This window comes from Heptranchias perlo, chromosome 9 (assembly GCF_035084215.1).
Source record: "Heptranchias perlo isolate sHepPer1 chromosome 9, sHepPer1.hap1, whole genome shotgun sequence".
NCBI classification, from domain to species: Eukaryota; Metazoa; Chordata; class Chondrichthyes; order Hexanchiformes; family Hexanchidae; genus Heptranchias; species Heptranchias perlo.
This window is the reverse complement of record NC_090333.1, coordinates 70,496,444-70,514,809: the sequence shown is the minus strand read 5'-3', so window position 1 is coordinate 70,514,809 and position 18,366 is coordinate 70,496,444. Positions and strand designations below refer to the sequence as shown.

At 42.7% G+C, this 18,366-nt stretch overlaps 1 protein-coding gene across 1 annotated transcript in view; it reads right to left on the bottom strand.

The window, feature by feature from the left end:
* LOC137325530 (acyl-CoA-binding domain-containing protein 6-like) overlaps positions 1-18,366 on the bottom strand; it is a 178,780-nt gene that overhangs the window by 95,972 nt on the left and 64,442 nt on the right. Inside the window, exons 5-6 of the mRNA XM_067990734.1 lie at positions 14,368-14,473; positions 9,834-9,923 (exon numbers count right to left, since the gene is read on the bottom strand). Of these exons, the coding sequence (XP_067846835.1) occupies positions 9,834-9,923; positions 14,368-14,473 (196 nt within the window). The remainder of the gene's footprint in view (positions 1-9,833; positions 9,924-14,367; positions 14,474-18,366) is intronic.

Here is an 18,366-nt window from a genome sequence, read left to right as displayed (position 1 = left end):
ACCGAGGACACTACCATGAGGAATACTGACAGTGACGTCCTGGGGCTGTGATAGTTGGCCGCCAACAACCTCGGCCATCTTCCTTTGTGTCAGGTATGACTCTAGCCACTGGAGGGTTTTCCCCTTGACCATCACTGACTTCAGTATTGTTAGGGTGCCTTGATGCCGAGTGATTGTGGCACAATCTGAATAAAATCCCTAATAAAAATCAGCAATATGTGTGGAAGTTTTAAAAAAGACAAGTACTCTACCCAAGTTTATGTATTATTTGCTACAATGCTTTATACATCTTGCATAAATGCAAAAAGCATTCTTCTCTCTTTGGTAAAAAGCAATTAAGTTTCCTGGTCAGTTTTCTATTGCTGAGCACTATGGCATATGGTCTGCATTCCCTACTCAGTTATTTATAGCCTGCACAATTCCAGGTACAATGCTTAAGAAGGAAAGACATCATCTTGGTGCATTGGCAAGATATTGCAATAATATCTGTACAGCTATAATATCTGTACTAATGTACTTCAGTCAAATTATGAAAGGAGCCATTCAATAGGTAATCATAATACCTACAAATGCATGATAAAGCACTATTTCTAAATGACTTATTTACTAATCGCAATATTGAACCTTCCAGATTGTTTTATATTAGAATAGGAGACCTTGAGCTAATAAAAATACAAGGCATTCCACCTATCATTGCCCTATATAAAGCATTAATCATACATTCAGGAGAGGGTCCAGCCCTCCTGTTTACATGTCTGAGACTTGTGGGGACTTGTTTGGTCACTTTCAACTTTTATACATAGATGCTGCAAACTAGGATAGTTTTATGTCCACCATAACACTAAAACCAACATCAAAGAATAGGAAAAGTGTGTAGCTAATGGATAGGCAGTATTCAATTATTTACCATCACAGATAGGTAACAGCAGCCATACACTTGGAATACATCTCTTGTACAGTTGGTGCATCAGTGTCAGATTGCACTTGGCGCAAATTCCATTACATCGTCTCACCTTTAATTCAGTAACATAACGCTATCCCAATATCACACAGTACAGTAAAAACCCAGAACCAAATCTGGTCACTGCAATGACAACACCATCGGAGATCTTCCTGGGACCAGGAAACTATGATAATTGCCAAATTGAGGTTTCAGCGCAAATCTGATTGATTGCTGAGTGTCCTTTGTTGTTTTCCAAATTATGCAAGTTGTGCCACAAACCTAGGGATCTTCAAGAGGGAATATCATCAGAACCCTTTTAAAACAGTTAAAGAGCATTGATTAACTTTAACAGCCATTAGTGTTTTTGCCTTTATCCTCAAACAGTTTAAAAGGCAAGTTCTGGTGATATCATTAAGGGCAAGTTATTGAACATGACAGTGGCCGATAGCTGAATTAACAAACATACTGTTAAATTACGAGGCAGCCCTAGGTCAAATGGTCATACTGCTAATAGGAGTAGTAACAGGTTCCTTCACATTAGTATGTCCAGCAACTACTTCATGCCACTTCTTCTGATGATGTCATCCGCATTAACTGTTTAAAAAGAAATATATATTTCAAAGGGGGCAGAAATCAAAAAAGGATGGTGAAGGTAATCATTATTACTAGTATTATTTTTAAAAGGGTTATTTATGGTACTCTTAGAAACATTTTTTGAAAATAAATGAAAAGCCTAGTACTGCAAATGGCACAAGACCTTGAACAAAGAAACCACCAGCAGTTTCAAAGAACAAGCTGGAAAATAAGACAATTCATTTGGATCTAATTGTAATATAAATTGGTCTAGTGTTGCATGCAGCCAGCCCACCCTAAATCTCTGGATTAAGGTAAAGTTGTAGGCCTCAGGCCATTTTCTAAAAGGGAATGCACTGAGGTATAAAAAGGCCAATGTACTATTGGTGTCTTGTTTCATGCCTCTGAATAGCTGCTGTATTCACATCTGAACTTTTTGTCTTATGTACACCTGTAGCAGATAAAGAACATCAGACAATACCACTGCAAATTACACAGATAATTTAACAAATTACACTTTTTTTGCTGTGTTTAACCCTTCCCAAAATCTATCTTTCAGCAGAACACACCTTGTTCCACACCTAATCACCCACTATACTGATGGATTACATAGGCTGATAATGCAAGCAAAATACATTGGATTTAAATCTCAATGACCTGTCACTGTGAAAGGAATATTTCTTAAAAATAATATATATTACCATAGTGTATTACAGGAAATTTTGGCACTCTCTTAAGAATTAGAAACTTGCAGAAAATCTTACTGTAGATATTCTGATAGAAATCGTGTTTTTGAAAAGTTACAACACACAGCACTTAAAAAGATGCTCATTTTATCTAAGTGCAGGCGTCATAATTTATATGACAACTATAAGAGGAAAATACAATTTTCCAGGGAATTTTGGCAGATAAAATGAATTTTAAAAAATCTAATAGTAATTATCAAATAGTTTTTTGACATGGATTCAGCACCACCTTGAACTGTTTTTCAATTGTTCAAATTCATTTAGCACTCTCTGCAAATTTCTAGTTCTGAGGTATGAGGACAGGTATACCCTCACCATACCACAAACTGTAGCAAGTTACATTATCGTTATTTCTTTTATATGTTTTCTATTGGGGAGTTAGACTTCACGCTGGATTCATATTAACTATCGTTGACGTTAGGGATGTTGTAAGCACCCCCAGTTATCACATGCAATGGAAGTTGGACTGATTGGTGAATGTTCAGTTCCTTTTGAACTTTCCTCCCTTAATCCTTTCAAGCTCCAAATAGGACATCCTACACATTATTTCTCCGACCTGCATTCCCAGTGTCACGGAATCATGCATCATCTCATATTGTAATTCATCGAAGGACCTCAAAATTGTGCAACTCCTGTCTTCCCTGTCTCCTACAATCTACAGCCTTCTAAAACCCAATCGTGGCTTCATCTAACCAACACATCTCAATTTATCTCATTATTCCTCCTACTCTTGACAACTTTTGCGGTGACCTGCGCTATGGGGCTTGGCCCCTCACCTGGATTTCTCAATTAATGAAACAATGCTGGTACTGGCCCAACTGTGGACTTCAAACTAAAAGTAACTGGAGGAAAAAAGGCTGGGTGTTTGTACAGCCAAAGAAAGCAACATGCATTGTACCTGGCAACAATTTCCAAGTCTACACATCCTACAACCTGGCCCCTAGACCAATGCAAATTCTGACCAAGACCCTTCGTGTAATGTTTTGTTCAGTATCTGCGCCTCCCATGGCACAGTGAAAATCACTGTGGTACTATTCACCTGATTGAGTAGTTCACAGCGAAGTCCTTAGAGCCCCAAGAAACAAAAAAACAAATTAAACAAACATAGTTGCGGTTGTGCTGGGAAGTCTATTAGCGAGTGGTTCATCATCCCCACGGACCTGATCAAGTTTGGATTTTCATTTTCTTGTTTTTCAGTGTATCCTGAAGTGCTGGGACCAACAGCAGAGATTTGAAGCTTTTAGGAATAGGCCATCTCCATCCATCCAGCTCCCCTTGAGCTCTGAACATACATGTCGGTAGCCTTACTTAACATGTGCCGCAAGCCACATTTATCCAACAGTTGGAATTATTTTGCATTTACCACTGCAACATGCTACAAGGGTGCATGTAAGTCAGATAATCAGCAAGCTCTTGTTGCATTTATGCTCAACCCAGTCCATGATGCAATTGATACGCTTGGGCTGCTCAGTGTACCAGAAGTCATCTTGCACCCAGCACCATGAGAACTAGGGTCCTAGTAATTATCGGCAACATTTATAATTCAGCTCAAATTTCCCCCAAACAGGGAGACAGCATTATTCCCATTTATCCCAAAGATTAAAACCTGCCGTTTTAACGTCCTTCATCCCATCTCCAGCACTAACCAGCATTTCTTTATATGCAGGTAATTTCACAGCTATGAAAAGTGTGTTTCCACTCAGCCCTGGTCGCCATGTTGGAGTTGGTACCAAAACAAGACAGGCCATTGCCACAGGAAGAAAAATGTTTTATTTTTGGTCTGCAAGATCTACATTAGAAAGAAAGCAATTTTTAAAAAAAACCTAATGTTACACTCAGTCAGGTCAAGATCACGTGAATTTACCTCCCCTACTACGGAGTTTTCTGTGCCTCAAAAAGGAGCAGCACAAAAAAATCTCAAGTCTCAAGGGGCTAAAAATAAATTGGGTTTCTTGCACAAAAAAATTACATTTAAATCAACACTTTGTAAATTGGAAGATGATTGAAAACAAAGGAAAAGAAAAGAACCATAGTCCTCATTTGCAATGTCTGGAATGTTCCACACTGCCCAGGATTTCCAGTAAACTACAATTTGTGAAGAGGGTTTAAAATGCCAACAAAAAAGGAGTGAAGTGACATTGTCCAAATAAACAACATTATCAGGGTAATTGGTTGCTGTGATAATTGTGGTTAATACTCCCTTCACACCTGTGGCCTACACTGGAATGTGACCTGACTCCATCCAGATCGCTGGGTCTGCAGAGCACGGAGAGAATTTAACAGGGTTTCATCTTGTCCACACAAAATAAAAAGTCAATTTACAAAAAACTCCCAAACAGGAAAACTGAACCTCAGAGGTGATCCTGCATATGTGTGAAAGAAACCTCTAACCCTCAAGTGCAGCAAAATAGAAGGGTATTTCACACAAGTGAAAACTCTCCCTGTTCACCAGCCCCTCCCAAATTATCGTGTTTTAAACTTTCCTCAGTAACAAAAAGCTTCCAGTAAGTGACGTATGAGTAAGATTAGTTTAATATACCATTTATATAAGCAATTTGGCACGAACAGGTCCACTGCCATTGGTAGTGAACTCCTAATGTGAATATAGTGGGACATCTGCAAAAGGAGGTGAGGCGCAGCATCAAAGTAAGCAGACTTCACCAGCATCGCCTCCTCAGCCTCCAACGTAGACTTTCTCGTTAGAGGTGGCCTGAAAACATGGCTGCCCTGTACAGAGATAGGAGGATAAGCTGAGGGAAGACTTGATAAGCCAGGGCTCACCAGTCTCAAAGAGTCATCTCAGAGGTGACCTTATAGGGATATAGAAAATACGTTATAAGATAAAGAAAGCAACAATACTTTCAGATGTACCAGGACAGCAAGACAAGAGGACAAGAGGCTCAGGTAATGAAGGGCAAGTTTAAAGACAGGCATCAGGATACTGGACCCATTTAAGACACAGCTAGATGCTGTATTGAGAAGCCAGTATTTTTTTAAAAATTCGTTCATGGGATATGGGCGTCGCTGGCGAGGCCGGCATTTATTGCCCATACCTAATTGCCCTCGAGAAGGTGGTGGTGAGCCGCCTTCTTGAACCGCTGCAGTCCGTGTGGTGACGGTTCTCCCACAGTGCTGTTAGGAAGGGAGTTCCAGGATTTTGACCCAGCGACGATGAAGGAACGGCAATATATTTCCAAGTCGGGATGGTGTGTGACTTGGAGGGGAACGTGCAGGTGGTGTTCCCATGTGCCTGCTGCTCTTGTCCTTCTAGGTGGTAGAGGTCGCGGGTTTGGGAGGTGCTGTCGAAGAAGCCTTGGCGAGTTGCTGCAGTGCATCCTGTGGATGGTACACACTACAGCCACAGTGGGCCGGTGGTGAAGGGAGTGAATGTTTAGGATATTGGATGGGGTGCCAATCAAGCGGGCTGCTTTATCTTGGATGGTGTTGAGCTTATTGAGTGTTGTTGGAGCTGCACTCATCCAAGCAAGTGGAGAGTATTCCATCACACTCCTGACTTGTGCCTTGTAGATGATGGAAAGGCTTTGGGGAGTCAGGAGGTGAGTCACTCGCTGCAGAATACCCAGCCTCTGACCTGCTCTTGCAGCCACAGTATTTATATGGCTGGTCCATTTAAGTTTCAGGTCAATGGTGACCCCCAGGATGTTGATGGTGGGGGATTCGGCGATGGTAATGCCATTGAATGTCAAGGGGAGGTGGTTAGACTCTCTCTTGTTGGAGATGGTCATTGCCTGGCACTTGTCTGGCACCAATGTTACTTGCCACTTATGAGCCCAAGCCTGGATGTTGTCCAGGTCTTGCTGCATGCGGGCTCGGACTGCTTCGTTATTTGAGGGGTTGCGAATGGAACTGAACACTATGCAATCATCAGCGAACATCCCCATTTCTGACCTTATGATGGAGGGAAGGTCACTGATGAAGCAGCTGAAGATGGTTGGGCCAAGGACACTGCCCTGAGGAACTCCTGCAGCAATGTCCTGGGGCCGAGATGATTGGCCTCCAACAACCACTATCATCTTCCTTTGTGCTAGGTATGACTTCAGCCACTGGAGAGTTTTCCCCCTGATTCCCATTGACTTCAATTTTACTAGGGCTCCTTGGTGCCACACTCTGTCAAATGCTGCCTTGATGTCAAGGGCAGTCACTCTCACCTCACCTCTGGAATTCAGCCCTTTTGTCCATGTTTGGACCAAGGCTGTAATGAGGTCTGGAGCCGAGTGGTCCTGGCAGAACCCAAACTGAGCATCGGTGAGCAGGATATTGGTGAGTAAGTGTCGCTTGATAGCACTGTCGACGACACCTTCCATCACTTTGCTGATGATTGACAGTAGACTGATGGGGCGGTAATTGGCCGGATTGGATTTGTCCAGCTTTTTGTGGACAGGACATACCTGGGCAATTTTCCACATTGTCGGGTCGATGCCAGTGTTGTAGCTGTACAGGAACAGCTTGGCTGGAGGCGCAGCTAGTTCTGGAGCGCAAGTCTTCAGCACTACAGATGGGATGTTGTCGGGGCCCATAGCCTTTGCTGTATCCAGTGCACTCAGCTGTTTCTTGATATCACGTGGAGTAAATCGAATTGGCTGAAGACTTGACTTCTGTGATGGTGGGGATATCGGGAGGAGGCTGAGATGGATCATCCACTCGGCACTTCTGGATGAAGATGGTTGCAAACGCTTCAGCCTTGTCTTTTGCACTCACGTGCTGGACTCCGCCATCATTGAGGATGGGGATGTTTGCAGAGCCTCCTCCTCCCGTTAGTTGTTTAATTGTCCACCACCATTCACGACTGGATGTGGCAGGACTGCAGAGCTATGATCTGATCCGTTGGTTGTGGAATCCGTTGGTTGTGGAATCGCTTAGCATGTTGCTTCCGCTGTTTAGCACGCATGTGGTCCTGAGTTGTAGCTTCACCAGGTTGGCACCTCATTTTTAGGTACGCCTGGTGCTGCTCCTGGCATGCTCTTCTACACTCCTCATTGAACCAGGGTTGATCCCCTGGCTTGTTGGTAATGGTAGAGTGAGGAATATGCCGGGCCATGAGGTTACAGATTGTGCTGGAATACAATTCTGCTGCTGCTGCTGCTGATGGCCCACAGCGCCTCATGGATGCCCAGTTTTGAGCTGCTGGATCTGTTCTGAATCTATCCCATTTAGCACGGTGGTAGTGCCACACAACACGTTGGATGGTGTCCTCAGTGCGAAGACGGGACCTCATCTCCACGAGGACTGTGCGGTGGTCACTCCTACCAATACTGTCATGGACAGATGCATTTGCGACAGGTAGATTGGTGAGGACGAGGTCAAGTAAGTTTTTCCCTCATGTTGGTTCGCTCACCACCTGCCGCAGGCCCAGTCTGGCAGCTATGTCCTTCAGGACTCGGCCAGCTCGGTCAGTAGTGGTGCTACCGATGCACTCTTGGTGATGGACATTGAAGTCCCCCACCCAGAGTACGTTTTGTGCCCTTGCTACCCTCAGTGCTTCCTCCAAGTGGTGCTCAACATGGGGGATGACTGATTCATCAGCTGAGGGAAGGACGGTAGGTCGTAATTAGCAGGAGGTTTCCTTGCCCATGTTTGACCTGATGCCATGAGATTTCATGGGGTCCAGAGTCAATGTTGAGGACTCCCAGGGCCACTCCCTCCTGACTATATATCACTGTACCGCCACCTCTGGTGGGTCTGTCCTGCCGGTGGGACAGGACATACCCAGGGATGGTGATGGAAGAGTCTGGGACGTTGGCTGAAAGGTATGAATCTGAGAGTATGGCTATGTCTGGCTGTTGCTTGACTAGTCTGTGGGACAGCGCTCCCAATTTTGGCACAAGTCCCCGGATGTTAGTAAGGAGGACCTTGCAGGGTCGACTGGGCTTGGTTTGCCGTTGTCGTGTCCGGTGCCTAGTGGTCCGATGCCAGGTGGTCCATCCGGTTTTATTCTTACTATGACTTTTTGTAGCGAGATTTTACAACTGTGTGGCTTGCTGGGCTATTTCAGAGGGCGATTAAGAATCAACCACATTGCTGTGGTTGAAATCAAATGAGCTGAAGATGCCTTCTTCATCCAAACCTATCTTGTAATGTTCCCCACCCACTGGGAAGGTAGAGGCACTGAATAAAGTAGTCACAAACTGCAAATTAATGAAGTTATTTTAGAGTGGGTCAGTTACGATTGTGCAGGTCAGTTACGATTGTGCAGGTCAGTTACGATTGTGCAGGTCAGTTACGATTGTGCAGGTCAGTTACGATTGTGCAGGTCAGTTACGATTGTGCAGGTCAGTTACGATTGTGCAGGTCAGTTGCGATTGTGTTTCATATAAATGAAGAAATATCTGAACTCACCATCAGCTCCAAAAGAATATACATGTTAAGCATGGTGGTAACATTAGTGTGATGGTTACATTAAGTGTGGCGATTACGGTACTGGATTAGCAATCCACATGTCACGAACTGAAATCTCACAAAAGGCAAATTGTGTAATTAAATTCAATTCAATATAAAACTGTTCTAAAAACACAAATGGCTAATTCATGTCTTTCAGAGGAGGGAACTTGACTACCGCACCACCATCTGGTGTGGCCTACACGTGATTCTACGTGGTTGCCTCTTAATGTCCTCTGAAGTGTTCTCGTATAAACAATTATGATTCTCAGGGAAATGAGGGATGGGCAATAAATGTGACCTTGCCAGCATTGCTCACAAACTAGGAACAAATAACTTTTTTAAAAGTTGTTGTTTCACGAGTATGAAACAGCTGTTACCCACAAGTATCACATGAGCACACGACATATGGTGCATTCTCATGCGTTACTAAGAATGGAAATGTACCACCCGCTGGTGCAGCAGCTCCTTGATATTATGGGCATCGTTCAACTGGGATTCAAGTTGATTCCAGAAATCAGAAGTGCAGGGTGAGTATTTTCCCCATCACTTGTACAGCATTTTTTTTACATTTTCAGTCATGTGAATCATTATCTCTAGGGAGAATGGAAATATCAACAATGAAGGTATTGCACCCACAGGGGTGCATTAATAGGCTCATTTCCCAAGTGTGGAGTAATTAGGGGTATTTACCCTAGAAGGGAAGCAAATCCAATAATTCATGGTTACTGGTACCAAACGTTCTACTTTTATACATCCATTTAGAGTTCAAGTTAGAACAAACCATGCAAAATTATTTTTAAAAGCGATATTTTGTTAAACAAAGAGCTAAAAGGATAGTGACAAATGTTAACAAGGTATTACAAGCAAAATGTTACACTGTCTTTTAAATGTCGATGAACCTGCAGTGCATTTGCCATTTTATTTTATTTAACTACTTTGGAGTTGCAGAACAATATTGCAGGTCTGTACAGCAAAGAGGCTTCATGGTCCGTCCTTCTGCTAGTGTTCTTGTGATGTAAATGCAAGATATAATACAGAAAGTAAAAGATTTTTTTTTAAAAACGTGATGTGCACGTGAAAAAATAACAGCTGCATCTGTTGTAGAAACTGCAACCACAACTATAATAAATAATCTATAATAAAGATCATTTGACAATGGCATGTCAACTCACCTGACCGTTGATTTCAGCTTTTTGTTGAAGCAACATGCCGACCAGATCTTTATGCCCTCGGTCACATGCCCAATGTAGTAGTGCTCTGCCCTAGGGAAGGAAAATTAAAGGGGTGATATTTAGTGTAAATGGGTGTTGATTTACAGGGACTTCAACGATCAAAACAGCACTAAATCATAACTACAAAAGTAAAAAAAAAGTCTCAAATCGGAGTTTTCAGAAGTACTGGTTTTACAAGGATTCATTCTCATGGTGTTTGACATTTAGTGCCACATTCACCCCACTATAATCATCAATGTGGCATTGGAATTCATACATACACTTTGAATATAACCCTTGCTGTTCACAAGAGCTGGCAGAAAGATCTCTTTTTTTTTTTAAGAACGGTGTGGCATTGGGGGTGATTTTAAACCCCAAGAACAGGTGGGTTGGGGGCGGGTGGGAGTTGAAAATAGTTTTTTGGGTCGCGACCGCAACCCGGCTTTATTTCCGGGTTTAACTTCCGCGCGTAAAAGTACAGGCTTCCCACTGGGAATGCAAAGTCCGAAAATTTTGGGGTTGCGACCCAAAAAAAAAACTATTTTCGGCTCCCACCCGCCCCCAACCCACCCGTTCATGGGGTTTAAAATCAGCTCCAGTCTAACACACGAATCCAGCACAATATCCCAGCCTATTGCAGCCTAGAGCACAAACAGCTATTTAGTCCATAACCAAAGGCAAAATTGATGAGCAGATTAAAGGAAAAATAGACACCTTTGCCTTGTGTGTTTTAAAAAAACCACACACACAGCTGACAGCAGCCTTATTACTTCCCAGGCAAACCTTCTTTTACAGACACAAGGGCTGAATTCCAGAGGTGAAGTGCGAGTGACTGCCCTTAACATCAAGGCAGCATTTGACCAAATATGGCATCAACAGGCCATCAATAAGTTTACATGTTGTTTACACATTTCACTTTGCCAGTACATTGTGTGAGAATTTTACAAGAGTCACGAGCATACTGAAGAGGTAAGAGGTTTGGCAATCTTGACAAAAGTGGAAATGGAGAAAGATTTGGGTGGATTATTAGCCACTCGATGAGTTCTTGTTTTAATACAGGTTTACCCCCATTAGGACCAGCTTCCGCTTTGCAAGACACTATCCTGCAAATAATTTCAGGATCAAATAGCAACAGTGTTGAAGTGAAGCACTCAAAAGGTATTCCATTTAACGCATTCTTTTGTTGAAAACTCATACTTGCTAGTGAGGATTGCCTGCAGTATTTCATAGGAACATTTCTGAATATCAACTGTGCAACTAATCTCCTTGTCCAAACTTTGAGATTGCTACCTCATTTATGAGCAAGGAATGGCATCTGCTTGCGTGAGATGTAGGTCTCAAAATTTTCTTGATGGATCACTTCCGCACTGTAGGAATGTGTTGGAGCCGCAACACGGAGTGGTGTGAAGGGGCCATACCTACCATCACAGTTCCACAGTCTCAGCATCTCTTCATGGCAAAATTGCTAAGAAAAACCCAGGCGCTTTCAGACAAAAAGAGGCATCGCTCCAAAACACTCTTAGTGGCCAATGTCAGAGTAGCAGTGTGCTGAAGCAGTCAAGTAGGGACAGCCATAGATTAGGTGATCAAAGAAATGGAAAAATAAATTTTAAAAATAGGGAGAGTCACTCAAAAATAAAAGCAGAAAAAAATTCTACCTGGACTACCAAGTGCTCCAGAATTTAGCCAAAGAATATTTCAGAGGTAATGTGTCAGACACAATTTAGTTAATCTGGAATAATATTTGAAAGAAAAAAAAAGTTGCAGTTATCACATTCTCAAGATATCCCAAAACACTTCGCAGCCAAATGAATTACTTTTGAACTGCAGTCACTATTGTTATGTGGCACAGGACAAATCCAACCCGACCAATTACCGCCCATCAGCCTACTCCCAATCATCAAAGAAATGGAAGGAGTCATCAACAGTGCTATCAAGCGACACTTGCTCACCAATAACCTGCTCACTAATGCTCAGTTTAGGTTGCATCAGGATCACTTGGCTCCAGAACTCATTATAGCCTTGGTCCAAACATAAACACAAAGGCTGAATTCCAGAGGTGAGGTGATAGTGACTGCCCTTGACATCAAGGCAGCATTTGACCAAATGTGGCATCAACAAGTTTACATGTTGTTTACACATTTCACTTTGCCAGTACATTGTGTCAGAATGTTACGTTTCCCACTTGTCCTGACATGCAAAATCCAACTTCTGAGGAAAATGAACATAGTAGGATAGGACTAGGGATCAAGTCATGTGGGAAAGGTAAAGCTTTCGAAAAAGGGCCAAAGCGATGCCTCTTGGAATGGACAGGAAAGTCCAAGGCTGTGATGAGGCCCATCAGCAACCAGTTACATTTTAGCTATGCAGCAAAGGATGAACTTAGCCAAATCCATAGTAAGCACGAGGTGATGGATCTGGTTAGGTTCAAAAGGACAAGGTAATTACATTACACAAATCAGGAAGGAAAATTAGACAGACTGCTAGACCAAGACTCAGACATAGCAGTCAACTCAGTCAAACATCATCCCCTTTGTGCTGATTTTCTTCCACAAACCCTAACAGCTAATTTATTTTATCCACAAAAATACGGTAGATCCAATCCTTATAATCCCTTCAGCTCCTTCAATTGGGCCATTTTGATTCGGTAAAAGCTTAAAATTAGAGTTGTGAAATGGTCTTTGAATGCTGGTTTTGTCAGTTAATTGTAAACAATTATTTTATAAACTTGCTAAAATTCCTATTGAGGTGTGTCCCAGTTCGCCTGTCAATCCTTCACAAACCATCGCATAGTTAGGACATCTCACTACCGAAACAAAAAAAAGTGAAGCTACCAGTGCAAATCAAAACACAGGTTAATGCCATCCAGGGTGCAAGCCTAAATATAGGTTTGTGCTGGAGAAGGGTTAATCCCTCGTTGCAGATTACAAATCACGTTTGTCTGAGTGTAACGCACAATTTCAATACCACAGCGTGATGCAAATTCAAGCAGTTGCTGAAATTAAATCAAGGACTAAAAGAGTTGTTATGGTTGAAAAGACAGATATTTGATCGGTGTTTTCAAATGAACCCTGCTGAATTCTGTGTGTCTCAATCCATGAATGTATAAGGACTTCAGTTGTTCATGTGTGTGACAAATCTTTTTTTAGGAAGGGGAGGTGAAGGTTGGGCAGGGTGGGGGGGGGGGGGGGGGGAGGAGAGAGGAGAGGGGAGAGGGAGTGGAGATTTACACACTGGCAGTATTAGCTTGCTGAGATTTGCAGCAACAGGATGCTGCCCTCTACTGCTCATCCCCAGCCAATTCCTGTTCAAGAAATAGCCGAAAAGATTCTCCGCACATCAAGATCTTGCAGTGAAATTGTAGGAGAGACGCTTGTGTTCCACACATAATGTGACCCAGAAGCAGCCAAGTCACACAAGGATTCTACTGCGCCTGGACTATCGCAAAATAGTTTCTGCATTCAGCGCATCTTCGTCACACAGCGTACCATAAAAGATACTGTAAAGCAACATTTTTTTTGGTGTTTTTAAGCCACGTTTGTTTTATCACTATACTACACCAGTACTAACAGCACATTAGCTGTGCTGTTATCGGGCTGCTGCAGTTGCACTACATTGTTGCAGATTGGAGAAGGTACTGCACCGAACAAGAATACTCAAAACTTCTGCTGGGATTCAGCAGCCGTTTTTGGTAGAATGGGACTATTTGACTGCGGCTCCACTCAACTCTTCAAGAAAATATTGGATCAGCTGATCCTTTCGTGGGAAAGTAGTTGGAGTTTGAAGTACTGTCTTTCAGGAGCATTAACTCAGTGGGCTCAAAAGATTGGCAAACTAGCTGTGAAAAACTCAAGTTTTAAGACCCGATCCGTACTCTCCCTCAAAGCTAAATTTTGCACTTTATAGGAAAGCTGGCCAAGCACATATATAGGGGAATCCAAATGTGAGTGGATTCCTTTCATAGGCACACATTAAAATCAAGGGGAGAATAACGTACAGTTGAAAATCACCTCCATTGTCTGATTACAAAATCAACAAAATACATTCTAACTAAAATTCACAAATCACTTATTTGATTATAGAAATCGACTGGAATGGACTATAAAACAAAATGAACCCAAAATATCATTATTTCAGATCTTGTTTGAATCATGAAACTGCTGTGCGCAACCCAAGAGTACATTTCAGTTTATAATACTGGGCTGTATTTCCCTCCAGGGACTAATATTTGGGAAAAGTCAGTGTTAGTGCAATGGTAGATTTGCCCTTTTTATACTCGTTGAATTGTTTGCTAACATTAAGAAACAGGAAAATGTACCTTAGCATGACCAAACTTCTGCTAAACAGATCTGCATTTTGATGTGAATTTCCATCAAATGAATAATCCATTGAGAATTTAAATATTTTAGCAAAATAGTTGCTTAATGTATAATGGAGATCAACAAGTTATATAATGTACCCAATGAAACAAAGGCATTGCCACTGAAAAACATACCTCCTCATCCTTCAGGTTAACATCCACATTCTTGGATACAAGGGCTTTTAAAACATGATCAATGTTGTTCTCTCGACAATGATCAAATATAGTTTTGTCTTCTTCCCTGCAAAGAGGAAATAAAATATTTTCATACGGGCCACAGTGAAGCTCAAGAGAGATTACAGAATGGGTTGAGATGACAAATGACAAGTGGATATAAGCAACTTCTACTTCCAGTCTAAACAAAAAATGAGGGCATTTGACTTCCATTTCTTTCCTCAAATTCATGAGAATACAATCTTCATTTTATTTTTAATCTCTAGGCTTCATGAATGTTCAACAAAAAAAAAGTTAGATGGACCCACAAGGTAGCACACTCACCTGTCAGAAGGTTGTGGATTTTAGCCCCACATCAGACTTTTGAGGTCAGTCTAGGCAGACAATCCAGTGAACTATTGAGGGAGTGCTGTATTATTCAGCGTGTTGTTATTCAAATGAGAAGTTAAACCAAGGCTGCCTCTACCTCTTCTGGTGGACATTAAAGTTCCTACGGCACTAAGTAAAGAATTGCAGATTTCTCCTCTTGGCCAACAATCCTCCCTCAATCAGTTGTTACCAAAGTACAGGTTAACTGATAGCTCATCCCAGATCCACTTGTGCAACTTTGCTGGTGCAGAATGGCTACTACATTTGCTTATTCTGCACTTCAAAAACATCATTTTAATAATGTGTTATATGAATGTAAGTATTATTTATTACCCATTTGGTCTCCCAATGGAGGCACCAACTGATGGGTGGACTATTGAACCTCCTGTTACATGTGTTGTCAATGTTATAGTACTAAATTAGGGCATGTGCTGGGATTAAGATGCTTTGGAAGATGGTCCAAGCTAGATCATGCGTCCAGAGTTTCCAAGGGGATTTTTCACCATTCTTTCTCTTCTGCAGACAAAGAGTTGAGACCTTGGTTCAGTAAGCGACTATGACTTGGTCAAGTGCCCTTAAGGGGGAAGTGAATTTTGTCAGTCCTCGTGTGCACATTCAATTATTTTTCATCCATTTGCTGCTGCCTTGGATTTTGTTCCAAAGAAATTAAGACCTGGCTTGGTGGTACATGGCACCAGGCTGAAGCATCAAGATACTGTGCCATAGAGTGGTGGGACATGAGGCAATACCAAGACCACCATACACCAAATTATAACCCAACCTCAACAGTGAAGGATGTGATTTGACTGCATTATTTGTAGGTTGGCGCAATGTAACCTTTTCAAGTGCCATATTTTCTTTATGTTTCTACCTTAACTACTACCACATAAATACTGTGGCTACAAGAGCAGTTCAGAGGCTGGGTATTCTGCGGCAAGCGACTCACCTCCTGATTCCCCAAAGCCTTTCCACCATCTACAAGACACAAGTCAGGAGTGTGATGGAATATCCCCCTCTTGCCTGGATGAGTGCAGCTCCAACAACACTCAAGAAGCTCGACACCATCCAGGTCAAAGCATCCCCTTGATTGGCACCCCATCCACCACCCTAAACATTCACTCCCTTCACCGCGCAATGTGGCTGCAGTGTGTACCATCCACAGGATGCATTGAAGCAACTCGCCAAGGGTTCTTCGACAGCACCTCCCAAACCCACGACCTCTACCACCTAGAAAGACAAGGGCAGCAGGCACATGGGAACACCACCACCTGCATGTTCCCCTCCAAGTCACACACCATCCCGACTTGGAAATATATCGCCCTTCCTGTGTCTCGCTGGGTCAAAATTCTGGAACTCCCTACCTAATGCACTGTGGGAGAACCTTCACCACACGGACTGCAGCGGTTCAAGAAGGCAGCTCACCACCACCTTCTCAAGGGCAATTAGGGATGGGCAATGAATGCTGGCCTTGCCAGCAACGTCCGCGTCCCATGAACAAATAAAAAAAACATTTCACAGTATATCACGCAATTGCCTGATTTCCTTTAAAATTCTTTTTCCAAAATAAAATTACATTGTGCATAAATTACTCTATTTACTGCTACAGTTCACTAACCTGGTTATGTTTTAATGATAATATATAAATACTATATTGTCAAAATAATCTGGATTCTCATAACGTATTGTGGCAGGGTTATACAGTCTGTTGGAAAGCAACACGTTACTCGATAAAACAAGTTCATGCGATTGTCACAGCCAGCATTGCATCACTAGGAAAATATAGCAGGGATAAGATCTTTCAATGTTGCAACATATAACTGGTGTAAACAGGAGACTCAACCTGCTACTAACGTGATGCTGTTGAAAGATGACACTTGAGCGAAGCATGTTCAAAAGCGAGTCCACATGGGATTCCTGCAACAGTTATTGTTTATGTTGAGATGTCCTCTGGGAGAAATTTTCACTTAATCTATAATTATCTCTTGCGCTTTAATCACTTCCCTACTTCTGAGGCTGCGGTACACAGGCTGCAAGAAAGCTCATTAACTCAGCGCATCTCTTCTCCCCTGTCACTGCCACTGTTTAATTGCAATGTGCGATTATCTATTGCCGCAACTGTGATTTTTTTTTTCATAATAAAAAGGGGGGGGGGGTCTCCGAGGCATCAGCCGCAGCCAATTCACAGCTTTTTAATTATTTTGTGGCCAGACGTTTCTTGCAAGTTGAATAAATTGGTAACTGAGTTTATTCCCTCTTGCGCCCAGATGTCAAGTTCTGGGAAGGGGGGGGGGGGGGGGCGTAGAAAAGAGAGGGGAGAAAGGGGGATGGGTGGCACAGTGGTGTTTGACACTCTGTGATACATGAATAGCCCTCAACTCTGAAGATAAAATCAGTATTATCTACCAAAACAGTTCATCTGTCCGCCAGAACAACTCATCAGCCCATCGCTACGGCTCAGTGGGCATTAGTCAGGACTGGTCCCAGGGACCAGCTGGTTACAAGTGTCAGTGGTAAAATGGCACGGTGCCCAGATAAGTTAAAGGGCACTTTAGCAGTAGTGAGATATGGTGGTAAAACTGAAGGCCCATGACAGTTTTAAATCTCTTGTCTACTTTCACCTGCAAACAGATCTACTGGTAATTAAAGTGTACTTAATGTACAAAATATTCCACTTAGATGGGGAGAAAGAGGCTGGGGAAAAAAATGTAAAGTTGATTTTTTTCAATATATAGATGTTTCGCTCCCTTAGAATGCATAAGGCATCACATGCTTTACTGCAGATATATGTAACTGCTGCTCCCACCTTATGGGTTAATTTTTTTTTAAAAAGGCTTTCCATAAGGTGGTTAAAGAGACAGCAGCCTAAATAGAACATTCCACCACAGGCCAGTGCTGTACAGATTCTTTCTTGCCCTCTCCCTCACCAATTTTTCTCAGCTTCCCTTTTCCCCTCTCCTGAAGGCGTTGACACCTTACTGAGGTACATACGAAATTGACGGGCAAGACCAGCTGGTCCATCAAGCCTGCCCCACACGCCATGATGGCTGGAGCAACACATGACTAGGCACACCACACACACAGCCATGTAATCTCCTGGGAGAGGCCAAAGAGAGGAAACACCCAGGGCCAATAACGGTAAAAATACTCTGGAAAATTCCTCTCCGACCCCCTCAGCCGATCAAAACCAGCCCAGGAGATAAAAGGTACAGTTCCACAAAAGTCAGGCAGCCTCTGCTACTGTTCCTAGGTGGCTTTTATTCGCCCGATAAGCCTCGACGGAGAGTGTTGACAAGCCACAGCCAAGCCCGACACCGTCCTCACCTGATGTCCACACGTACGCATTTCTAGTGGAGACTGGTGGACAGGGATCAGGAGCAGGAACATTGGCCGATTTTCCTCACCCAGGCTGAGCTCAAATCAATGAGTCTCCCACCACTACCAACCCAACTAAGACCTGCTGATCCAGCACTGATAACTAATCAAATCTGGGACCATCCTGGGTTTGTACAGCTCATCTCTTCATTGAATAAATCAACCGGGCCATTGAGGCAACCGTGCAGAGGTTCCGCTCACAAAATAGACAGTTGTAAG